The 25,867-nt window shown below is 43.9% G+C and overlaps 1 protein-coding gene across 2 annotated transcripts; it reads left to right on the forward strand.

Moving 5' to 3' along the window:
* Positions 1-869: 869 nt before the first annotated feature.
* Positions 870-25,210, forward strand: Eed (embryonic ectoderm development). Of its 2 annotated transcripts, none has more exons than XM_075952390.1 (12): positions 870-1,461; positions 4,948-5,100; positions 9,187-9,279; positions 10,245-10,310; positions 11,895-12,020; positions 14,443-14,524; positions 15,384-15,475; positions 16,136-16,269; positions 18,495-18,600; positions 23,557-23,715; positions 24,326-24,399; positions 24,808-25,210. In XM_075952390.1, exons 1-12 carry the CDS (start codon positions 1,348-1,350, stop codon positions 24,932-24,934), a joined length of 1,326 nt encoding a protein of 441 aa, XP_075808505.1. In that variant the 5' UTR covers positions 870-1,347; the 3' UTR covers positions 24,935-25,210. The 2 variants fall into 2 exon arrangements, with proteins under 2 accessions (XP_075808505.1, XP_075808506.1); XM_075952391.1 differs by having other exon boundaries at positions 23,557-23,626; positions 24,808-24,948.
* The last annotated feature ends 657 nt before the right edge of the window (positions 25,211-25,867 follow it).

Consider the following 25,867-nt stretch of genomic DNA (forward strand, 5'->3'; position numbering starts at 1 on the left):
GTAATTTAGAACCACGTGATTTTGTTATTTATTTTTGGAAATATTATGCAGCCTTGGCTGACCCGGAACTCCTTGTGTAGACGAAGCTGGACTCAAACTCACTGCAATCCACCTGCATCTGTCACCCTAGTGATGGGATCAAAGGCATGCGCCACTACACCTGGCCGAACCATATAATTTTAAGATTGTTTTTCGGATAGCTTTTTAATAAACAGCCCTTGGTTAGCTCGGAACTTGCAACGTAGACCAGGATAATCTAGAGATTGAGGCGATCAGGTGATATTCCTGTTGCTGCCTCTCCGGTGTTGGAAATTCTGGCATGCATCATGCATCGCAAGGTATTTTTACTTAAGCCTAAATATGCAATTTAAAATATAGTTTTACTTAAGCCACTACTGGCACCAACCGGCTGATTATAACCATTCATTGTAACTAATAGTCATTAGTCGAAATATCTGCCCAGAATTTAGGCCTGTCCGGAGGCACTGAGTCGTACCGTTTTGAAATCCCCCCCAGAGCTTTGAGAACCGGTGAAAGACTACCTGGTTCAGCAAACAAGAACCCAGAAGAGGAGGGGCCTGGAGGCCGGCTCCCCCATCCCAGCGCGAGAATACGCCTCGGCGCAGGCGCACCTCCGGGAGGGTCCCTTCCATCTGCCAGATGGGGGTGCCGACAGGAAACCACCTATAGGTTTTGAATTCCTGCCTTCAAGAAAGAGCCTAGGTTGGGAGGAGTCCCGGGAACCGCACTGCGAGGTCGTCCTCCAGACTCGGCACAGGGACCTTAGGCACAGACGCCCCAGACGAGGGGGGAACCCTCGTCCCTCCCCCCTCCCTCTGGGACAGTGGTGGTCTGCTCCGGGCCACAGACTTTCGCTCGTTTGCAGCTGGTCGGAGATCGAAGGATCGAGCCAATTGCGGAGCAAACGTCTTGGCCGGGAAGGGGGTGAGGGAGCAGCCCTTTGAGTTCCGCCTCCTCCCTAGGCGCTGGCGGGGCAGGGGGACGTGGGGAAGCCTGCCCTCTGAGCCCGCCGACCCCGACGCCTCCGGGCCAAGTGCCGAGAGGACGGCGGGAAGAGCGCCCGTCAGGAGCCGGGGACGGGAAGGCGCCGGACAGCCGTGCGGGAAGGCGGGCGCGCGCGCGCGCCCCTTTTTCAGCAGTGTGGCGGGGTCGCACGCACGCCCGCCTCGGCGGCTGGGCGCGATTTGCGACAGTGGGGGGAGCGGCGGCGGCGGCGGTGGCGGCGCCGGCGGCAGCTTTGCGGCAGGCTCCGGCCGGGCTTGCTTGACGGCGGTGTGGCGGAGGCCCCGCCCGAGGCGGCAGGAACCTGGAGGGAGGCGGAGGAATATGTCCGAGAGGGAAGTGTCGACAGCGCCGGCGGGAACAGACATGCCTGCTGCCAAAAAGCAGAAGTTGAGCAGCGACGAGAACAGCAACCCGGACCTCTCGGGAGACGAGAATGTGAGTGCAGCCCTGGCTGTCCCGGGACCGTGGAGTTGCAAGTTTCAGGATCTTTGGAAACTGGACGCGCGGGGCGGGCGGGCGGGCGGGCGGGAGGGAGGGCGGCCGTGGGGGCAGGGAAAGGTGTCACCCTGCGCTCAGGAAAACGCGGGCGTGCGGGGAAATCCAACTTGTCCGAGGGATTCGAATTGTACGGGGCTACGGCGTCCGTTAGCAAGCGGAAAGTTGGCGAAGAAGCGGATTAAGGGTCCCGAGTTTGGCGAGGTCTGCTCCGATCATTCTTGCGGGGGAGGAGGAGTGAGTTTGCGCCTTTGGGGGACTTGCCGGGGACTGCGAATCTGAGATTGTCCAAGTTTCAGAGACATGCTCCGGGTAAGAGATGGTGTTTCCCGAGGAAAGTTGGTGGAAGGGCTTCCAAAGGCTGGGACTGCGGCACTCAGTAGAGCCAGCCCTGCGGGATTTGGATGGGAAGGAGAGCTCTTTGGCTCCGGTGTTCGTGACTGGGCTTCTGCACGCTCCTTTCCAAGCCAGTGGGGCGTGCCTTCGCGTCCGCGAAGGTCGTGGAGGGGGAACCAGCTTTGATTACGGCAAGGGAGGGGTCAATTTGAAAGTTTTTTTTACTTAATGTAAAGAGATTGGAAGATTTTTTTTTCAGGCGATCGTGGTAAAGACCGGTGCATTTGAGCGAGTATGAAGATTAAGCGAAGTCATACTGCTTAGAGAAATGCTGCCCCGTAAAAAAGTGCTTTTACAAGTGTTGTGAAAAGTCCTGTACACGTGCTCAAATCATTAATTACTTAGATTATGATTGTGTAGTATACGTTAGGCTTTGGCTTTTTCGTATGCTTAATTACCCAGAATTTAATGAAAATGTCAATTTGTTTAGGAGGAGGAAATTGTTACGAGGAAAAACTCAAGAGAAAGCGCATTTTCTTTTTACAGACTCTTAAGGGGAATGTATACATTTTTTATGCTTTCTAAAACTACCCATAACCGAATGATTGATAGGAACGAGATTGAGCTTTTGGTATGGGGTCGTCTCCAAAAAAATTTTAGTCTTTTTTTGAGTCAGAATCTCCCTAGGTAGCACAGGCTGCCCTCAAACCTGTTATCTTCTGATATCTTCAGTACCCAGAATTCATTCGTGCACCACCACGCCCTGCAGAATACTATAGGTACACAGAGAAAGTATAGAAGGTGAGCAAACAAATCAAGAATAAAACTTTAGGATCTATTTAATAAATCTATTTAATAAATTCTTTAGAACGCTGGAAACATAAAGCATGCTTGTAAAGCACATGCCGGCCTTATAGGAGGCCCCAGGTTCAGTCCTCAGCAAAAAGTGTGCTTCCCTGTGTTGTATTTGGTTTTATTTTATTTTTTTAAATATTTATTTATTTATTATGTATACAATATTCTGTCTGTGTGTATGCCTGCAGGCCAGAAGAGGGCACCAGACCTCATTATAGATGGTTGTGAGCCACCATGTGGTTGCCGGGAATTGAACTCAGGACCTTTGGAAGGGCAGGCAATGCTCTTAACCACTGAGCCATCTCTCCAGCCCTGGTTTTAATTTTTTAATTAAATTTCTAGTTTTTGAAACGGGATTTTACCTTCCACTTTTGGTGGGCCTGGAAGTCCACTGTGTCCAGGTTGGCCTTGAACTCATAGAGATCCATTTGCCCCTGCAAACTGAGTGCTGGAATCAAGACCTGAGCCACCATAAGTTGCTCCCTATTTAGATGGAGTAATATATGTATTATTTGGCATAGTAAATGCCAGGTTTTGCTGGAACCATTGGTAGAGGTGATAGACTGATTTTTTTTTTTTTAAAGATCTGCAACAATTGTTGCAGATGAAACCTCAAAATCCAAAATCAGAACTTTTTGCATATAAGAACAATTGACAGGTGAGGAGCAACAGATAAAAAGTGATTTTTTTTTAATTTTATCTTTTTAATCAGGTTCTTGTTGTGTCCATGCTAGCTGGTTTCCTTCTGCCGTTACTTCCCAATTGCTGGGTTAACAACATGCCTAGCCAAAATTGATTTCAATTTGGGAATTAACTTGTCACATTTTAAATTTCCATAGAAACTAATTGTACATTTACATTAAATCGCAATTCAAATATTTATTAAGCACCTACTTTGTTGGGAGTACTTCCTTTTTTGGGTGTTTTTGCTTGTTTTCGTTAGAGTCTCACAGGCTAACCTCAAACTAATGGCTAGTCTCCTGCCTCAGCATTCCGAGTACTAGGATTATAGGTGTGAGACACTATGCCTAGCTTCTGCTCTTTTTTCTGGTGTTAGATAAATAAGTATGTTCTAGAATAGTGTATTTCTTAAAAGGCATTTCGCTTTGGACCAATGTGAAGTTTGAAAAAGCTTAAGAACTAATGTTTTTAAACGAATTAGTGATTTTTTAAAAAGTACCTCTTGACACTTCAACTTATGTTTAACCTTTTGTACTATAAAGCAGTAACTTAGACCTCAAAGGCTGTGTAGACTTCCTGGCTTCAACCTCATAGCTATTAGACACACTGTGACCAAGGGTTCCTCTGGAATGGTTTAGGGACTACTGACTGCCCCAGGGCAGTAGATGGAAATCTTCGTATTCCAGAGAAGACTTGAGTGTGGGTTCTGAACTGCAGATGAGTTGGAAGAGTTTCCAGTTTTTCCTCAAGCCATGTCCTCCCGCACAGATGACTGTGTACAGAGTTCACATGTGTGGAGTAGTGTTCAGACTGTGAGGCGAGGCCTTTACACATGGTGTGGACCACGAGGGACTTCTTTAAACGTCCTTAAAATTCTGAGTGGTTTGTGTTATAAATAAGCGTTAACACTCCTGCCGTGCTGACCGTGTGGCGTCTACACTGGCTTCCACTTGAGTTGTAGTCAAATTATGAAGATGTGTAGACCAGTCGGATGTATGTTAGTGAGGTACTGAATCCTAGCAACTCTTCACCAGCAAGAGGACAGTTAGTTTTACTGAATAAGATTTCCCTGTCTGATTAGTGGCTTTCCACAGAGCTGTGTAAGGCAAACGGTGACTTAATTGTATTAGTGTCGCTGGCACAGGCCAGCGTCTTATTTAAAGCTAAATTCCTCGTTTGCTGCCTTTCTGAGCACTTTGTTGTTGCGTTCACTGCAGGGTAAAGTATCCACCAGTGTCCTAATGCATAACCGGCTTCTACTTCCTAAATCTCCAGCTGCAGCCAGGGGTCCAAGTCCCATTTTTTTTTTTTTTTGGTTTTTCGAGACAGGGTTTCTCTGTGGTTTTGGAGCCTGTCCTGGAACTAGCTCTTGTAGACCAGGCTGGTCTCGAACTCACAGAGATCCGCCTGCCTCTGCCTCCCAAGTGCTGGGATTAAAGGCGTGCGCCACCACGGCCCGGCTTTTTGCACGCTTTTAAGTTGGTCATTATCTTTTAAATACCTTGCGCGTCTCTCTCTGCCTGATGAATTTGTTCCTGGTTTTACTGCACACAGGATGATGCTGTCAGTATCGAGAGTGGCACAAACACAGAACGCCCCGACACACCTACAAATACACCCAACGCGCCCGGAAGGAAAAGCTGGGGAAAGGGAAAATGGAAGTCGAAGAAATGCAAATATTCTTTCAAGTGTGTGAACAGCCTCAAGGTATGTACCGGAAGCGGGGCTTGCAGTCCCCTATCTGTGTCCAGGGTACTCCTGGCTTCAGATCGGCCGTTGCCATGGCATTTAAGTCTGGGCTGGGACCCTGTGTGCCCCCCCCCCCCCCAGTTTTGCTCGGTGCGACTTCTCAGGGACATACAGGATGCCCTTAGGTTTAAAGTATCTAAAAATGACAGCCTTTGAAAGGCTTGTTTGTTTACATCGAATGTGGTGATCCATGCTTGTAGTCATTTGAGATTTATTCTGCTTACCTTTAAATCTATAGTACTGAGTTGCAGGCTGTTGTTGCTTTATCCGTTGATCCAGTATTAAACATAGCTGAGGGGGCTGGAGAGATGGCTCAGAGGTTAAGAGCATTGCCTGCTCTTCCAAAGGTCCTGAGTTCAATTCCCAGCAACCACATGGTGCCTCACAACCATCTGTAATGGGGTCTGGTGCCCTCTTCTGGCCTGCAGGCATACACACAGACAGAATATTGTATACATAATAAATAAGTAAATAAATATTTAAAAAAAATAAAATAAAATAAACATAGCTGAGTGAGCTGTTAACTTCAACATGCCAGCACTGTCACAGTTGTAAAACATTTTCAGCATTTGCTTGGAATTGTCTTATAGGAAAACAGTGTGACGTGTTAAAAGCTTTTGGGTTTGGGGGCCAGCCAGATGCTCGGTGGGTGAGGGTGTTTGCTAAGCCTGAGAACCTGAGGGGGAACGAGTCATTCTCAGATGCCGTCTGTGTGACAGGTGGGTCGCTGTGGGTGTCATATCGGGAAGAGATGAGAGCGGAAACCCAGTGCAGATTGACGCCATCAGCCTGGGTCAGACCCCAGGGAGTCTACACCAGGAGGTTTAGCGTAGGCCTTTTTGTTTCTTTTTGAATCAGGGTTTCTCTGTGTAGTTTTGGAGCCTGTCCTGGAACTCGCTCATTATACCGGTACTGTAGGTATATTTAAACACTATAGAATAAATACTATGTGTTCCAGGTGCACAGTAGCCCTTAAGGTGTGACTACACGTGACTCTTTCATAAAGTACACATGACCATGAGAGAGGGTTCTGTAGCTAAAAGGCCTAGAATCTAGTGTGGTCAGCAGCCGTAAGTACTTGTGACATCCAAGGATGGGTAATGGCTAGGGAGGAAAGAGTCTGGGGTGATCATTCTGGGGAATTAGGGTGAAGTCTGTCCCTTCAGATAGCAAAATGGTCGCCAGGTTGTTTAAAAAGCTCCACTCAGCTTTCTGAATGAATTGCAGGTATTTGATTTTAACCCCTGTGTGACTAACATTCCTGGTTCTCTTAGTGCTTCTCTGAGGACAAGGCCCCAGTGCACGCTACAGTGTGAGTGCTGGGACTGAATCGCGGTCCTCCGGGAGAGCAACACTCTTAACTGCTGAGCCATCTGTCTCTCCAGCCCCAAAATCAGTGTATTTCATTTTAGTAATATCTAGAATATACAAATAATTTTAAAAAATTACTCCTCTGTTAAGTATTTTCTTAAACGAACCTCTCTGCCAACACAAATAATCCCAATCACACTTAATCAGACTGAATTAAAAGATGCTCATGTTTAATAAATAACAATACTCCCTGGTGACCTCCGGGAAACATGGAGAGGGAAGAGTGAGAAGGGGAGACCACAGGTAACCCGGAGACCACGTGTTCATTCTCTGGGGGACAATTTACAAAGCCTTTGGGGGTGGTCTTGATCTTCCCTGGGGAGGGGTCACCGTTTGGCGGGCTTTCTCGGAGGCGGAGTTTGGACTGAGACAACTCCCAGGGGAGAGAGCTTATGCCAGGAGCTGGGGTGAAGCCCCCAGGCAAGCAATCCAGACTTTTTGGATAAAGGGGTGCCAGCAAGCTGAGGTGAAGCCCCTCAATCAAACATTTTAGACTCCTTGGATAAAGGGGCACCGGCTCAAGTCTGGCTACTTCCTGTGGGTGGGCATGGGGCGATATGGGAGAAGGGAGAGCTGAGAGTTGGGCTCATGCTCAGCGAGAGGTGTGGCTAGAGCAGCATCCTGTTTGCTGTCATCCTGGAGGCTTCAAGCAGCTGTTCCTTGAGGAAGATAAGAAGGCAGGTGGGTAGGAGAGAAAATATTGTTATTGGCCCTGTGAATGGGGCTAGTCATGGGAAGTCATTAACTGTCAGAAAGGATGGGACAGAGAAGTGCCCTGGTTGTACAGGTGAGGTTGGGTGTATAAGTGAGACACAAGAGCAGATAAAACCAGATTTTAGTTGGTAGGTGTTCTTGAGCTAGGAGAATTGGTACCAGTGGTGAAGTCCCAGGAGCTGGAGCAGGTGTTGGCGTTGTCTGGAGAGCACTTTGTAAGTTAGTCTTGACCCAGACAGGAGGAGTGACTTGAAAATGGGTAGGGTTAAAACACGCTCTGGAGACTACTGTTAGTTTTTGCCAGGCCAGATTTCTTGATAAAGCAGCAGAACTTTTTCAGGAACCTGCAGGTGTCTGTAAGACAACTGGACAAGAACATTTTAGAAGACAATTAAAGGAATTGAGAACTCTGAAACCTGTTAGTCCTGGATTATGAAGCCTGTGAAAGAGGCACACCTGTCTGTATTTTAGCAGGAAACTTAACAAATGAGACAATGAGCTACCAGTACCTTAAGTCATCAAATGCCATTAGCAGATCTGGGAGGGATAAATAAGCAGAAATGAGACAGCTTTTTCAGCTACACAGGCAATCCCAAGTCTCTCCTTAGTCCTTGGAGAACACCAGCCTTAGAGTCAGTGCTTGCCGGTAGCTGCTGAGTGTAAGAGGCCCGAAGATTTTCCTGAGGGAGGGGGGGAGATTTAGTCTGCCTGTCTTGGCAGGAAAAGACGATTGTTCCCTAGCTAGAAGACATTAAAAGCCTGGGGGGGGGGTGCTTTCACGTGACCTTGGAAGTCAGTGTTGGGCACAGAGATTGCAGTAAAGCCCTAAGTCCAAAATGCAACTTGGAGAACAAAAGTCATGCTTCTCTACTCTGCAGTTTAAGCCTGGATTTAATACAAGCGCTAAAACAGAGAATCTGAAGACATAGTTCTTTCCCTCTCTAAGTCCTTACTTTCAAATAGTCTTCAGGGGATGATACTTTCCTAGGATCCAAATCCAAGTGGAGTGTTTTTTTTTTTTTTTTTTTAATGTCATTGTTTTTTGAGGCAGAGTTTCTCTGTTTAGCCCTGGCTGTCCTGAAACTGTAGACCAACCAGGCTGGCCTCCAACTCAGAGATTCACCTGCCTCTACCTCCCGAGTGCTGGGGATAAAGGTGTGTGCTACACTGCCTGGTACAAATCCAAGGTTATTTAAAGATTGCTCAAGATAACTTAGATTTGTATGTGTAGGACTAATAAAGTAGTGGCTGGGATGGAGTGTGATGTGCCCCACTTCAAGGAAAAAGTCAATTCTAATCAAATCCAGAGCCATTTGTTAGTTTGTTATATGAGAGAAATAACTGTCCTCTGGGCTCAAGAGCCTAAAATGTATCTACCAAACGTTCTCAGTTTATTACAGTTCAGAAAGATGATTGGCTTTGAGAAAACAAGAAGACTTCAGTGTTCCCAGGATAGATATCTGCTTCCTAGCGTGTGGTGTAAATCTTTGTTAGAAAACATTCGCATGGTTTAAGATGTGGGCACTTGCGTGGTGTCTTCATTTTAATGTCGGAAGCAGCTTGTGTCTCAGTGTTCTCTTGCTGTGAAGAGACACCATGACAGTGACGCCTTGTTAAAAAAGCATTTCATGGGACTTGCTTACAGTTTCAGAGGTTCAGCCCACTATGGTAATGACTGGAAGCATGGTGGGTCAGGCAGACGTGGTGCTGGAGAGGTTGCTGAGAGTTCTACATCTGGATCCACAGGGAGGGCCCCCTCCAGTGTCACATTGCCTCCAACAAAGCCACAGCTCCTAATCCTTTAAATAGTGCTCCTCCCCAAGCTGTCGAATAGACAGCCCCGTGGGCCCATTCTTGTGAGGGGGCTGAAATTGGGGAAGGAAAAGAAGGGAAGGTTAACGTCAGTTTGCTAGTGTTTTCAGAAATCTGTTAGAGTTCCCTTGTTTCCTGGTTTTGTAGGAGGATCATAACCAGCCGTTGTTTGGGGTTCAGTTTAACTGGCACAGTAAGGAAGGGGATCCTCTGGTGTTCGCGACTGTGGGAAGCAACAGGGTAAGTGTCAAGGGGGCGGGTTGGCTATTGGGGTTATTTTGTATCTGTTACAATTACAGTGTTGAAGTGGAATGACTTTAGAACAAATTGTGAATAGCTGGCGCACCAGTATCATTCTCTTGTGTAAGAGTGAAGCTTTTGAGAAATGGTCAGGTTTAAAACTCCAAAGCCACAGAGAAACCCGGTCTCGAAAAAAAAAAAAAACCTAGAAAACACATTTTTATTGACATTTGTTATGAAGCAGGCTTTATAGTTTCATTTATAAATATTTTGAATATCTGAAAGAATTGACTGCTTTTTATCATTCAAATATGAAAGAAATATGTATACTTTTAAAGTCTCATTTTCTGTGTGTTAGTAGGCAGCCTGCATGTCGGTCTGTGCACCAGGCGCATGCAACGCTCGTGGAGGCCAGAGGGCATGAGAGCCTCTCTAGCAGCCACGTGGGTGCTGGGAACAGACTCCTCTGGAAGAGTAAATACCATGTCACTAAGCTGGCTCTCCATTCCCCAGAACCCTGTCATTTTTTTTTTTAAGTTGTGATTAATTGTTCTATAAGGAAAGCATAAATCCAGTGGATTTAAGTAATAATCTTAAAAGTGTTAATTATACATAGTCATTAAAAATTGTACATATTTATGGGGCATCAGGTGGTGTTTTGGTACATGTATATGTTATGTGGTATTCTTTAATCATTGTTTTATGGTACTAAAGATGTCTTGTTACAAAGCTAATTAAAGGAGGATAAACCATAATTATTTTAAAATTTTCAACTTTGCTCACTTTGAAAAAGTTGTGTTTATATGGATGAAATGTATATTTAAATATTTGGTAATAGCAACTACTATTACCTGGCTGTTAGGTAAGCTTACAGAGCCGCTTCAAGCAGTTTCTGTAATGTCACTAAGTTGTAATTGCAACTAGAATGTTTATCTGAGATGACACTCATATCTTTGTTTCTCTAGGTGACCTTATATGAGTGCCATTCGCAAGGGGAAATCCGGTTATTGCAGTCCTATGTAGACGCTGATGTATCCTTTTCTTACTGTCTTTGTATCTCAGGTTTAAGACATTTGTTTTGATAAGTACTCTAAAACTTTAAAAAGTTCCCTAAAGGTACTGTCCCATCTTTAGCTAGGAGTATTGTCATTGTTACCCAAAGGGATCAATCCTCGAATCCCGTTCACCTGATCTTCAGTTTGTCACGAGGTGGATGGGATTGTGGGTGCAAGATGGGTGGAGCTGAGCGTTAGAAATCCATGGTAGAAATGGTTAGCAGGGACCAGCTAAGCCTGGAGTTGCAATTTCAGTATAGTTGTAATACTTAGCTGTTGTCTGAGGTTTTCTGTCCCACCTGGTCCCCCAGCCGTTTAGTCCCAGAAATCACACAGAGGTCTACATTAGTTATAAACTGATTGACCTGGTAGCTCAGACTTCTTATATTAGGCAATTATTCTTATCTGTGTTAGCCACGTGGCTCAGTACCTTATTCAGCGAGGCAGTCACATCTTGCTGCTTCTGTGGCTGGGTAATGCCTGCGGACCAAGCTTTCCTCTTCCCAGAATTCTTCTGTTCTTGTCAACCTGCCTCTACTTCCTGCCTGGTTGTCCCATCTCTACTTCCTGCCTGGCTTTTTATTAAAATATAATTGAGAGAGTATAGACCATTGTCCCACACCACTTAGCTGGCAGTCATTCTAAGTATTTGCTCAACAACACGGAGATAGAAAAAAATAAGTGTGTGCCATTTAGGAAATGATTGGAGCGTGAGCTACGAAGAAAAGGAAGATCTTAACTTAAAAGCCAAATCTTAAAGGACTTTTAAAAAGCTGAATGGTGAGATGTTTCTCCCAGATCCTTTAGCAAAAGCACAGAGCGAAGGAAGGAGACATTGATTCTGTGATGACATGGGAGTGAGTGAACAGCTGCCCTGTCAGGACGCTGGAAAATGAACCATTTAGATTCCCGGCAGCATCAGGACACAGTCAGTAAGCGAAGCCTGCAGGCTCACCCTGGCTTTGTAGGTAAAGGTTCACTGGCGGACATTCCTGCCTGCGCTTGCTGTTTGGCTGGTGCTCTGGTGGGTGTAGCTCACTCAGCAGGCAGAAAAGAGAAGTGTGTTAGCATGACGCTCAAGGAAGGCGCTCATTTGGATTTTAGACCTAAAAGCGCTGCCACTGAAGTTAACTTATTTATTTTTGAGCATAGGACTTTGCTGAGTAGCCGTAGCTGGCCTTTAATTTAAGAAAATCATCCAGGCCAGGCGATGGTGGCTCACGCCTTTAATCCCAGCACTCAGGAGGCAGAGGCAGGCGGATCTCTGTGAGTTCGAGACCAGCCTGGTCTACAGAGCTAGTTCCAGGACAGGAACCAAAACCACAGAGAAACCCTGTCTCGAAAAAACCAAAAAAAAAAAAAAAAAGAAAGAAAGAAAATCATCCAGTTTCTGTCTCTTGAGTTCTGGGACACCTGGCTATCACTGTGCAAATTTTCTGTGACAAAAAATGAACGCTTAAATATCTAAAGCTTTAGCAGTTTGAAAGGTTCCTGTCATTGTAAACATTAACATTTATTTTTTCAAGATAAATTCTATTTCTTAACTCTGGCATTTCTTAGGCAGATGAAAACTTTTATACTTGTGCGTGGACGTACGATAGCAACACCAGCCACCCTCTGCTCGCTGTTGCTGGCTCTAGAGGCATAATAAGGATAATTAACCCCATAACCATGCAGTGTATAAAGGTACGTCTTCTGGGCAGACTGTAGATTTGTTGCTTTTGAATACTCGTAGTTTACAACGAATGCCTCATTTGATTTGTTATTTTCTCTCTTACTGTGTTTATTCACTTTGGGTGTGTGATGCAGGTGTATATGTTCGTGTGGACGTGGACAGTCAGGTGTCAATTCCCGTCTTCCAGATGCTTTCCTTTCCGGCATGCCAGCCCCACCTTGATACTAAGCCATCTTGCTAGTTCCATTTCTTTCTTTAAAGCAGTCCTTTGAAGCCTCTGTGACAATTAGATGATATAAATTAAGGAATACATAGGAAAGTGTTCATACTCATTGTTTTGTTTTGTGTTTTTTTTTAATTCCTCTTCCCTTGCTTTGAATGTCTTTTTTTTTAAAAACTAATTTCTTTTACCTCCCAACCGAGGTTTCCCCTCCCTCTCCTCCCAGTCCTGTTCCCACCCACCCCATTCCCAGTCCCCTCCTCCTTCATTTCTGTTCAGAAAAGGGCAGGCTTCCCATGGGTACCAATAAAACATGGCATATCAAGTTACAGTAGGGCTAAGCACCTCAGCTTGGCAGTAGTGGCACACACCTTTAATCCCAGCACTAGGGATCTCTGAGTTCGAGGCCAGCCTGGTCTACGAGAGCTAGTTCCAGGACAAGCACCAAAGCTACAGACAAACCCTGTCTCAAAAAGCCAAATCAAAAAAAAAAAAAAAAAAAAGTAAACACCTCCCCTCGTCTGAAGGCTGGGCAGGGCAGTCCAGATGAGGAGTAGGTTAGGGTCCTGAAATCCAGCAAAGGAGACAGCCCTGCTTCCACGGTTAGGACTCCCAAGAAGACCAAGCTACACAACTGTCATCTATTCAGAGGGCCTACACCATTCCCTTGCAGGCCCCTGGTTGTTGTTTGAGACGCTCTGAGCTCCTGTGAGCCCAAGTTAGTGGATTCTGTGGGTTTTCTTGTGATTGCTTTAGGTGTCTTTAACTGAAAAGTAACTGTTGGAAGGAGCCAATTGTTCATTCCCTACTGCTCAGCCCCGAAATAATCACACAGAAACTGTATTAATTAAATCACTGCTTGGCCCATTATCTCTAGTTTTTTATTGGCTAATTCTTACATATTAATTTAACCCATTTCTGTTCATCTGTATATCACCACATGACTGTAGCTTATTAAGTAAAGAAGTTCCCAGCATCTGTCTATGGCAGCAACTCTTCTCTCTGACTCCACCCTTCTTCCTCCCAGCATACACTCCAGCTTTTCCCTCCGAGTTCTGTTCTTCCCTGCCATAGGCTCAAAGCAGTTCATTAACCAATAAAAGCAACACATAGACAGAAGGACCTCCCACACCAAGTAACCACTTTTTTCAAGGGACCCAAGAGTTGTGGGCTCCAGGACACCATTCCAGGGACAGGCTGGTAAAGGCATGGAGCTGATGAGAAGGCACACTGTGGATACCGCTGTCTCTCACCTGGGGCTCGTTGTATCCTGGAGGCGATCTTAAACAGTCCTGCTAGCTGAGTGGTGACCGATGGGTCCCATTTTCCTTTCTGTCAAGTTTTTGGGTGATTTTAGTGTGTCCAAGGGTGAGAAGAACTTAGGTGACACTTTCTGTTTGGGAGGCAGAGGGCAGCTTTGCTGGACGTTGAATGTCGAGGATCAACAAAAACACCTCTCTTCAGGGTAGCGGTGTGGGGATTTGGAAATATAGTAAAGAATATGAAGATGTGAATGAAAATCATAAAACGAAGAAATATATAGGATAGTATCAGGAGGGAGTTCCAGTGAGTACTGAAATTTGCCTGCATTTAAGCCGTGTTTAATTTCCAACTGCTTAAAATACCCCTGACCCCAAAAGGTAGAAGTAAGACAAACTACATTAACATGATACATAGGAAAGAAACAAACCAATTGAAGGTCATGGGCTACATCCGCAGTTAAATATTCTGTTGCTAGAACAAAACAAGTCACTCTCACGTCCTAGACCAAAACATTCTATAGGCAAACCACTCCCTGGGTGGAATCCTAAGTTATCTCCATAACAGAACCGGAACTTAGTTGGATACTTAGACTCTTGTTAGAGGTAGGAAGAATCTACTTACCTGTTCCTGGAGCACAAGGTCTGGCTATTAGCCACACCTGTTGACAATAACCTTAAGAGAGCAGAACTTTCTGAACTACACAGACAAGACCTTGTTTGAGGTGGAAGCACAATCACCTTGAAGGAACTGGGGTAAGTTCCAACTCTCTGACCTTAAAGTGGAATTGGGCTCACATTTTCGGGCCTCCACCACTGAACCTTGGTCTTTGAGTCTGCTAGGCTAGTGGTCTACCACTTAGCTGTCCCTCCAGCCTTTTGTTTCTCTTAAGGTTTATGAAAGAATTTATTGGTTTTTGAGATGTGAAACAAAATGTTTTCAATTTATTGTAGCACTATGTTGGCCATGGCAATGCTGTCAATGAGCTGAAATTCCACCCACGAGACCCAAATCTTCTGCTGTCAGTAAGTAAAGGTAAGCTTACAGAAACCAATGTTTCCTTAGTTCAGATTGTTTTGGAATAATTGTTTTAAAGAGACAGATTGTGTTGTAAGGGAAAATAATCAAAATTAAAAGAGAAAAAAGTTTTAGTAGAAAAAAATAGCCTAGACTATAAACCAAGACATAGAAACTTCACTTACTATGTTGTGATTGTTCTAGAACCTTATCCTCACCTGAAGAGTTACATTGATTTATCAGTATTGAATGACATATCACCATGTTAGGATTTTCAAAAGGTGTTTTTTTGTTTGGTTTTTGGTTTTTCAAGATAGGTTTCTCTGTGTTGCCCTAGCTGTCCAGGAATTTATACTCTGTAGACCAGGCTGGCCTCGAACTGCCTTTCCCTGCTTTTGGAGTGCTGGGATTGAAGGCATATGCCACACTGTTTGTTTGACATAGGGTTTCTAGGTAGGCAGGTAGGCAGACAGGCAGGCGGATGGATGGATGGATGGATGGATGGATGGATGGATGGATGCCAAGCAGCCAGCCCAGGTTGCCTTTGAGCTCAAGGCAGTCAGTCCTCTTGCTTCACACCCCTCTCAGTGCTGAGATGATAGGTTAGGGGAGGAGGATTTTTGCTGTTGGGCACATGAGGTGTGCCCTGAGCACATCCTCAGTGTCTGCTGTAATTTCCATTTAATTTGTTTGTTTTTGAGGCAGTCTTAATTTAACATCACCATGTCTCTATTCATTCTGAGTGGTATATTTTAAGTTGGTATATGTCTTTATCATGCCTAGTCTAAATTTCCATAACTTTTACATATTAAGGCCATACTAAAAGTTTGCAGTGGTGGGTGATAAACTTTTATTTTAACTTTCTGTGTTATAATAGATCATGCTTTACGATTATGGAATATCCAAACGGACACACTTGTGGCAATATTCGGAGGTGTGGAAGGACACAGAGACGAAGTTTTAAGTGCTGTAAGTTGAAGCTGGGCTATGTGATGCGAATACTGAACCTTTTCCCCCCCGCAGATGCACGGCTATGCCTGCTTCATGCAGCCTGCCAGGCCGTCACCCTGCACATGGAAGGATAGAGCAGGCTGAGCCACTGTTTGTTCAGTTTCATAAAAATGACTCGGGTTTTATACAGTACCATGATCATTATGGACGTTTTTGTCAGTTTGGTGTTGGTTTTGGAGATAGGGTCTGAAATGGAGTGTTCACTGTACCCTACACCAGGCGAAGCCCGGGCTGCAGTTAGGGCTGTGGTCTGAAATGCGGTGTTCACTGTGTCGTGGTCTGAAATGCAGTGTTCACTGTGTCATGGTCTGAAATGCAGTGTTCACTGTGTCAGGGGCTGTGGTCTGAAATGCAGTGTTCACTGTGTCGTGGTCTGAAATGCGGTGTTCACTGTGTCGTGGTCTGTGGTCTGAAATGCAGTGTTCACTGTGTCGGGGGCTGTGGTCTGAAATGCGGTGTTCACTGTGTCGGGGGCTGTGGTCTGAAATGCGGTGTTCACTGTGTCGGGGGCTGTGGTCTGAAATGCAGTGCTCAGTGTGTCGTGCACCAGGCGAAGCCCGGACAAATAGCCTTTGAGACTGCAGCTTACCTATTTGCACTGTTCTGTTTTATTTCTAGGATTATGATCTTTTGGGTGAAAAAATAATGTCGTGTGGTATGGATCACTCCCTCAAACTTTGGAGAATCAACTCGAAGAGAATGATGAATGCAATTAAGGATTCTTACGATTATAACCCAAATAGAACTAACAGGTGACAGTCCCAATTCTTTGCTGTTGTGTAGATGTGTCTCCCTTTCCCTCGAGTATTGAGAACTAAAACCCACTGCTGCTTTAGAATCCCGTCTTTAATATCCTGAAATCCCCAGGTATTGCCGCCTGTCATCAAATTCACCTTTTCAAAAGGAGTCCCTTATTTAATTTTTTCAGTCTTATTTGAATGGATTGTTTTTGTCTAGTTGGTGGCACGTTTCACTTCCTTCGATTTATGGTGCATGCTGACTAAGTGAGTTAGAAGTACTAAAGTTTTAAATCACCTGAACCTGTTGTTGACTAGAGAAGGAGAAAGACATAATAGTAAATTCTAATTCAGTATATAGACTATGGTTTTCAATTGGCTTTCTACCTGTAGTTCGTGATAATAATACTTTCCTGCTGGGCATGGCTGTAAACACCTTTAGTTTCATTCAGCACAGAGGAAGCAGAAGCAGGACATTTCTGTCAGTTGGAATATTGGAAGCCAGCCTGGCCTACAGAGCAAATTTCAGGCCAGTTAGAGCTATATACATAGTGAGACCCAACTAGTTAGCTACATACATAAATACATACTGATATTTTCCTATATATAAATGATGCTTCTTTCATTAAACAGAGAAAATTAAAATTGTGGAGTCTTGTTTCATCATACCATGGGATGGAGATTCCATATTTTTGAGATGTTTCAACTGTTTCTCTTTTGAAGTGCTTTAGGTCTTGGTCTAACTACCTTTTTAGTACTTACTGGGTTGCCAGTGGTGCTTTCTCTGTAAACATGTGTACATGTGTTACTCTGTCACTGAGCATCGTGTTTAAATATGCTAACTTGGTATTTTTATTCTAGCCAAGAGTTTTCAAGTCTCCAATTATGACTAGGTTGTTAATTTTGCGAGCTCTAGTAAGCACTGAAGTGCACCTACTCACCTCATTGGCTTTTAAGAATTACAGTACAGCTTTAGGTTTCTACCGTTCAGTGTCAGGTGCAATGCTAAACTTAGGATTTGAATGAAAGCTATTCAGAGAAACCCTGTCTTTAAAAAGTTATATCTGTGGAGTAAATAATAAATTATACTTCACAGTTCCTGTAGTCTTTCTGAAAGGCTTTAACTGTTAATTATAATACACATTTGATTAGAAAGCAGCTGAAATTGGAACGGTTAATCATTCATGTCAAGTTGGCTTGGTGGGATGAGGAAGAGCATTTGCTGTAAAAGCAGAAAGGCCTGAGTTCAAATCTCCAGCACCCCTATAAGCCTGCTTGACTCTGACTTCCTGTATTTCCTAGGCTGGGGAATGGAGAGCTTGGAGTTTCCAAGCCTAAGAACCCACTAGCTTCAAGTTCAGTGAAAGACTTTGTTTCAGAAATCAGGTGGAGAAGGATGCGGGAAGATGCGCATGGCCCCATCTGGCCTCTGTGTGCACCTTCATGGGCACATGCATCCTAACGAGACGTGAAGGGGAAGGGTTTGAGATGAGTTTACTCTGCCTTTTTATATGTTGCCACCACAGGTCTATGATTAATATAAAAAGTGAATCACAGCCTGGCAGAGGTGACTCCTGCCTTTAATGCCACACTTGGAAGGCAGAGGCAGGCAGATCTCTGGGTTCCAGAACCACAGCCAGGGATACACAGAGATACCCCGTATCAAAAAGAAAAAGAAAAAAAAAGAATCACAAAGATGGTTGTGATTCTGGTTGGTTTTGTTGAATGCCTGTCTGACAAGGGTGATGCTGTGGGTTGTGGCCCCCCAAAAAACGAAAGAAAAGCATATAAATACCATGGAATCACTTACTAGATTAGAAATATTAGGTGTGCTTTTAATTTACCACTTCCAAAACACCCTGTTTATTGTTTTTTTTTTTTCCACAAATATATTAGCAATAATGGAGGTCAGAGGACAGTATGTTGGTCCCATACAGTGAACTCAGGTCAGGCTTGCGTGGCAAGTGCTTTCACCATCTCAGCTGCCCCAAATTTAAAACCTCGAGTTTAGAAAGGAAAGTTGAACATTATATCAGAAAGCTGATAATGAAAGAAAACAAAAATGAAAAATGGATACTTCATCTCCAAAAAAAAAAACCCCAGCTTAATGGATACATTCTATCTTGAAGCAAAGAGAAATTAATAGTCCTGTTCTGTATAGTTTTCAAAATCGAGCTGGCAGCTGAAGCTCAGTAGGCAGAGTGCTTCTTTTAACTTTTATATTTCCATTCTTCCTTCAGGCCATTTATTTCCCAGAAAATCCACTTTCCTGACTTTTCTACCAGAGACATACATAGGAATTATGTTGATTGTGTGCGATGGTTAGGCGATTTGATACTTTCCAAGGTATGGAAAACTAGAATTAAGCTGTACTTGCATTGTGTGTGGGGGGAGGGGGGGGAGAGCGTGAGAGTGTGCTTTGCAGGGACCATGTATAAAATGTGTTGATAGCAGAGAGAAACTGTTAAAGAGTCTTGGTAGACTGTCGAACTTACTTAAGGAGAAAGAGTTCTCTAGACTGTAGTTCTTTACGCTCCAGTAAGAAGAGAAGTGAGCTTGGACGGCGTGGACTGTTCTGGGGGTCAGTGATGTTGAAAATAATGATTCAAACCAGCAGAACTGTTCCTGTTGTCTCAGTAAGCCCTTGTTTGTAGGAGCTGTGGCTGGAGTCCTTGGCTTACAGGCTGCAGTTTACTCACTGTTCTGCCTTGTCGGTAGATACGGATACACAGCCCTGCATATCCATGGAGTCCACGTCTTTTGATTGAATCTGACTGATGAGAAGTGTTTGAATAGAAGAATTGCATCTGTACTGAACATGTGCAAAGAGCTCTTGTTATTCACTACGCACAGGACATTTAAAATGTTCACATTCTGTTGTATGGGCTTCATAATAAGTACAGTCCATGGGAGTATGTGCACATACGACGCCATTCAGTAAGGTCCTTGAGTAAGGTGTTTGGAGCCAGTTCTTCCAGAGAATTGAGGGGTGACGTCGTCTTCCTTTGTTTAGTTTTGTTTTTTCCAGCTGGTTATCTAGAGGGCTGATCCATGTTCTCTGAACATGTAGGCTTGTCAGAGTTAGAGAGATGTCCATCTCATTTCCTTTTTGGTTTAGATTTGCTTTTGTTGGTTTCATGTTCCCCTCCTTAAACTCTTGATCTTGGAATAGACTACAGGAAGTTTTACAGATAGTTCAGGACAACATGACCGTTGTCCACTTGTCTTAGTAGTTGTTATTATGTCTCAGTAATTATCACAATATGTATTTCTTATGTGATGAGTGTTTTACCTGCATGTATATCTGTATATGTTGTTGTCTGGTTCCCTTAGGCCAGAAGAAGGCATCGGATCACCTGGAACCGGAGCTTTAAATCAGTAGTTATGTTATGCTGCTTTATGTTATAAAGCCTAGAAAAAGAACATTCCTATGCTGTGTGTTTAGTTCCTTATCATTTTGTCACGTGAATTTTGTCCTTTCAAAAATGCTATGATTGTTTTTTACTCAATGAGATTCACTGGACATCCATCCAAGTTGCTGCTTGTAAAGTGGTTTCTCGTTTCCATTGCTGAGTCACATTCCATGGTGTCCCTGTGCCATCCCAATTAGTTCATTAGCTTTTATGTATTCGTTATTGATTTTTTGAGAGAATCTAATGAATCATTGGCTTGCCTGGAATGTGCTACGCGGGCCTCAGGCTCTGCCTGCCTCTGCCTCCCAAGTGCTGGGATTAGAGGTGCGCACTACCACGCCCAAGCTTCATTGCAGTCGGTTTAACACCATCTTCTGGGCTGTACTTGTTCTTTACAGCATACTTGCTGATGGACAGTTGTGTACAGAATTTTATAAGACTTGACTTTCTGTTTCTCTGATAAATGCTGCGGAAAGCAATTGTTGGGTAATGGTTAAGTTTTTAAGAAACTACTAAACTGTTTTCCAGAGTGCCATTTTACACCGTCACTAGCAAAGTATCCAGTGTTTCTGTATCATTGCCAGCATTTAGTATTACCATTATTTTTATTTACTTAGTTCCAACAGATGTGTAGTGAAACCTCATCATGGTCTTGCTTTGCATTCTCTGCTAGTGATGCTGTTGAGCATCTTTACATTTGTGTGTTTACCTTCTGTATTCAGGGTTCCATGTATATATGGATTCATTAGAATCGCTTTAGGCGGTGGTCCAGCTAATTCAACAATGTTTGCCCATCAGTGCAAGGTCCAAGAATCTAGTGGTTATTAAGTTCACAAGACTGGATATCTCAGCTGGTCCTAAATCTACACCAGAATCCCAAAGTAATAGGTTCTAATGTCAGTGAAGAAATGGACTTGCTATTGAGAGCAAAAGCAAGCCGACCAGGAGAGGGCTTCCTCAAGTGTAGTCCCTTATGTAGGCTGCCAGGAGACCTTGTCTCCTGGATTAAAGGTGGCTCTTTACACTTCAAAAGATAGGGATTAAAGTGTGTCTTCTTATCTCAAGATTCAGGGTAGAAGTGAATCTCCCACATCAGATGATTTAAGAAAAATTCCCTCACACAGCCGATTGGGTTTTAGTTAATTCCAGATGTGGTCCAGAAGACAACCAAGAATAGCCATCACACCATCCATATCCTTTTGGGGGGTTGTGTCTTTGAATCTTTGGCTGGTTTTATAATTGGCTTAGTTTTTGTTTTATTTTATTTTATTGTTGAATTTTGAGTGTTCTTTATATATTCTGAATATGCATCTTATCAGAAACAGTGTTTGTAAATCTTTTCTTTCAGCTGGTGGCTAATCTTTTCATCTCTTTAATAGGGCCTTTGGCTAAGAAAATGCTTAGTTTTTTTGTTGTTTTGTTTTTAAATTAGGTGTGTGTGTGTGTGTGTGTGTGTGTGTGTGTGTGTGTGTGTGTGCGCGCGCGCGCGCTTTGGGAATCAGTTCCTGCCTTATACCATGTGGTCCAGGGATTAAACTCAGGCTATCAGACTTAGTGGCATATGCCTTTATCCGTGGAGCCATCTTGCTGGTTCAAGAAAATGTTTAGGTATTTTTTTAATTATAATTTAATATTTTTGGAAAAAAATTTTGCATGAACTCTCCACCAGGCCCCATGTAGTAAGGATCTTTCTTCCGTTCCTTTCCTTTTTCCTTCCCTTCCCTTCCCTCCCCTCCCCTCCCCTCCCTTTCCTTTCTTTTTCCCTTTCTCTTTTCCTTTCCTTTCTCTGTTTGCTTGTTTGTGAGACGGGGTCTCTCTGCATAGCCCTGGCTGTCCTGAAACTCACTCCATAGACTGTACTGGCCTTTGACTGTTCTACTGCTTCTGCCTCCTGAGGCCTAGGATTAAAGATATTTGCTGTGTAGTCTAGGCTGTCCTTGAACTCTCTTGACTGGTCTCCTTAGCGCTATGATTTCATTTATGAGTCACTATACCCAGCTCATTTTTGTAATCTATTCCCAATCTTTTGTCTTGACTTTTGTAGTGAGTAACTAAGATGGAATCTAAGCTCCACCACCAAGCTGCATCCCCAGCCCTTTATTTATTTAGACCTTATCTTTTTAAATCCTTTCTGCCAGTTTATATGGTTAGCCACTAAACAATCTGAGTTGAATTGACTGTTTTCTGGTCTGTATTCTGTTCTGAGTTGGACCCTGTACTTCCTATAGGTCATTTGAACCTTCTGTTTCATTTTGTTTGGGGCTGGTTTCTTCCTCCTCAGTTCCATTTTTGTTGGGAGCTTTCTCCTTTTTTCTTCTCCTTTCTTCTCTCCTCTTAATTCTTTTCCTTGTTTGTTGAGACAGGGTATCTCACCATGAACCCAAGCCAGCCTGGTACATGCTGTGTAGCCCAGGCTAACCTCAAACTTAGGATTCTCCTACCTCAGTCTCCCAAGTACTAGGATTACAGGCATGAGCTCCATGCCTGTAACATAACACTTTTTAGAATCCCCTTTTTATTTACTTTGTGTGTGTGTGTGCTTGTGTGCCACTGAAATGTGTGGAGGTCAGAAGACAGCTTTCAGGGATCGGTTCTCTTCTTCTCTCATGGAAGCGGCATTGTGACATTGTACTTGGATTGTGAGGCTGGAGCATTGAGGACTTTCACCTCCAGAGTCATCTTACTAGCCCTTATAGCATTGTTATGCCTGTTTCTGTATGTGGCAGTTTGGAGGTTGCTTTTATGTCTTACCGAGGGAAGCTTGAGCAGAAGACACCACAAAGCCCACCCCCACAGCGGCACACTTCCTTGAATAAGGCCACACCTCCTTGTTGTACCACTCCCTTTGGAGGTCATCTTCCTTCAAACCACCACACTGTTCTTATCCATTAGCATTTCCAAGTCATTGCTCTCTTGGTGTCCAGGCTAGGATAGCAAAAGAAGCCCCAGGGAACTGTGAGAGTCTGGCTTGGTGTTTGGGCCAAGATCCTCTTTAGAGAAAAGTCTCACTCTGCAATTAGGGCAACATTGGGCTAGTGATGTCAGACACTGTGCAGTTAGTGACTGTATGGGAGATGTCACTTAGCTTGAGCATTTCCACATTCGAAGAAAGTAGAGGAGATTCTTTCTCTGAACCTCTGGTTAAAATGTGAATGTGGAGCTCTCAGTGGGCTGCCGTCTGACTGGATAGACTGCCTGAGAAACTGAGCGGCAGGGTTGCTCGTCTAGGTACCGTTGAAGTCAGCCAGGCTTCGAGGAGAGGTGCTGATGTTTAGAGGCTTTTATCAACTAGAGGCCAGACACATTGCCAAAAAATCGCTAGTGTGGGCCACTGACTAAGATAGTGATTGGAACAGTGGCCACAGGGAGACTGTGTTAAGTAGAAGTGTGATTCTGTGGCCTGTGTGAGCCTATCCCCTCGTCAGTGTGAGCTCCTTTATATCCTATGGTCCTGTCGGTGAACTGTTTCCTGTGATATCTTCTAAGGTGTCCACCCTGTGCAGGGAAGCTCGGTAGATGCCACTGGTTTCCTGGTTATGTGTGGGCTAGGACACCAGTGGCCAGATTTGGAAAGCCTTCTGTCGCAGTATTAAAGTTTTCTAATTTTTATAGCACTCCTTGAGTCTCTGGGTGCCAGCCTACCTGGAGCCGCACTTAGTTAATTTGTTCTGGAAGAGGAACTTCCAGATAGCATGATTCTTTTGTGTTGTTTAATTCTTTGGCTAGTCAGATCTCTTGTCCTCGGGGGGTAAGCCTTGACGTGATAGTGAACAGTCTGTGTATGGTCCTGGAAAGTGGGCTCTTACCTATCTAAAATGGTAAAGTAAGCACTTTTATTTTTATTTTTGAAATTCAGTTCTAATACATGTCTCTTATTTCTCTCTTTTAGTCTTGTGAAAATGCCATTGTATGCTGGAAACCTGGCAAAATGGAGGATGATATAGATAAAATTAAACCTAGTGAGTCTAATGTGACTATTCTTGGGCGATTTGATTACAGCCAGTGTGACATTTGGTACATGAGGTTTTCTATGGATTTCTGGCAAAAGGTAGCACATACTTTTATATTTGGAATTGTCTTCTGAAACACCGTGTCGTTGTCCCCTTTCCTGTTTTGTCCATGCTCCTCGTCCTCGCACTTTGGTTGTACTGGTCCTGTGTTGATGACTTTGGCTGCCTCCTGGGCACTGCACGTTATCTGCAGTGTTAGGAAAGAAACGGGCAGTTAGGTGTGGTAACCCTACGTTCCTGATGCCTGTTCAAGATACAGTGTTTCAATGTGTTTATCATCTTACCTAGCTTTTCTTCTAGAAAAACTTAGAGAAAAATCAACATGGAAGGTAGAATAACTATTATCCAAAGTATTAAATTCTGCTGCTGCAGTTTATTTCTCTAAGAAAGCTTGGGAAGAGCATCCCATTCTGTGTGTGACTCTAAGGTAGAGAAAAAGGACTGTAACGCCCCCGTCCGTGAAATGGGGCAGAGCCCTAGTTTCTCAAGATGCCAAGGAAATAGTAATTGTTCTTACTCTTACTTACAAATCAGTGTCATAAGATGCAAAACTCAGTTAAGGGGGCCACCAAGGCTGGAGCTGAGGCTTCTTAAATACCCTAGAGCTTGGTACTGTGTTGATTTTATGTTTTCACTTTGTTTACGCAGATGCTTGCACTGGGCAATCAGGTTGGCAAACTTTATGTTTGGGATTTAGAAGTAGAAGATCCTCATAAAGCCAAGTAAGTAACTATGGCCTTTTTATGTCAGCCTTAATAACCAGTAGCTGTGCTCCGTTCTGCACCTGTGCCATATCCCCAGTGTGTAGGTCACAGGAGCCAGTTCTCACCTTCCACCATGTGGCTTCCATGGATCTGACTCTGGGCCATGTCACCAAGTGCATCACCACTGAGCTGTGACATGGCCCAGTCATTTTAACAGCTGCAGGTTTTAGAGTTTAAGTATTTTTTTCATATTTCAATTAACTTGTGCTTATACTGTGGTGAGTAGATAAATATACCAAACTTGCTGAAATTTAGAATGAAGGATGATATTCTTAATGACGATGGCTCTCACCTGCATTTTCTCATTCACTCTTTGATGTAAGCACTGGTATGTGTGCTATTTAGGTCTTGTCTTGGTTCTCCTAGGTGTACGACACTGACTCACCATAAGTGTGGGGCTGCGATCCGACAAACCAGCTTCAGCAGGGATAGCAGTATCCTCATAGCTGTCTGTGATGATGCCAGCATTTGGCGTTGGGATCGACTTCGATAAACTATTTTTTCCTGGAAAACTAGAATATGTTGTCTTTGTAAAATAGAATTAATGTATCTTGCTAGCAAGGGCAATAGAGCATTTAGACTTGTTTTTCAGCATTCGATCGGGCTGAGCTGAATGTAGTGATGTGTACCTTGTTTACATTCTTTGTACTGTCTTCCTGCTCAGACTTTACGGCTTTTAATAAAAATTTATTTTTGTAAAGCTGTGTTATTTTTATTGTGATGAAAATTAAAGTTGGAAGTAATAAAATTATACTCTATCTTTTTGTAATGGTTTCTTTAACTGGAGTAAGCTATTTACTATGGAGACTTAAGTGTAAATTGTATACCTAAACTATACTTAAATCTCGGCTCTGCTACCAAGTAACCTTGGCTATTGTTAGTCACTTATTCTCACTGTGAAGAGACATGACCAAGGCAACTCTGAGAAAAGAAAGCCTTTAATTGGGGTCTTTCACAGGCTTCATCCGTTATCATCATGGTGGGGAACCTGGCAGCATGCAGGCAGGTGTGGAAGCAGTAGCGGAGAGTGACATCCTGATCCACAGGCAGAGAGAGACAGACTCTGGCCGTGGCTTCGGCTTTTGAGACCTCAAAGCACACCTCAGTGACATACTTCCTCCAACAAGGACCACACCTACTCCTTACAAATAGTGCCACTCTGTGGGGACCATTCTTACTCAAACCACTACAGATACTTAACATCATATCATGTACTTTTAATTTTCTTATGTGAAAACAGCCATACCTATCCTAAGTAGTAGGGTCTCTGCTGGAAAGGCGGGTCAGTAGTTAAGAGCACTGGCTGCTTTTCCAGAGAACCCAGGTTCAGTTCTTCTTTGGTTTTTTTTGAGACAGGGTTTCCCTGTGGCTTTGGAGCCTGTCCTGGAACTAGCTCTTGTAGCCCAGGCTGGCCTCAAACTCACAG

The sequence above is a fragment of the Microtus pennsylvanicus genome, chromosome 18 (assembly GCF_037038515.1).
Source record: "Microtus pennsylvanicus isolate mMicPen1 chromosome 18, mMicPen1.hap1, whole genome shotgun sequence".
In the NCBI taxonomy this organism is placed as follows: Eukaryota; Metazoa; Chordata; class Mammalia; order Rodentia; family Cricetidae; genus Microtus; species Microtus pennsylvanicus.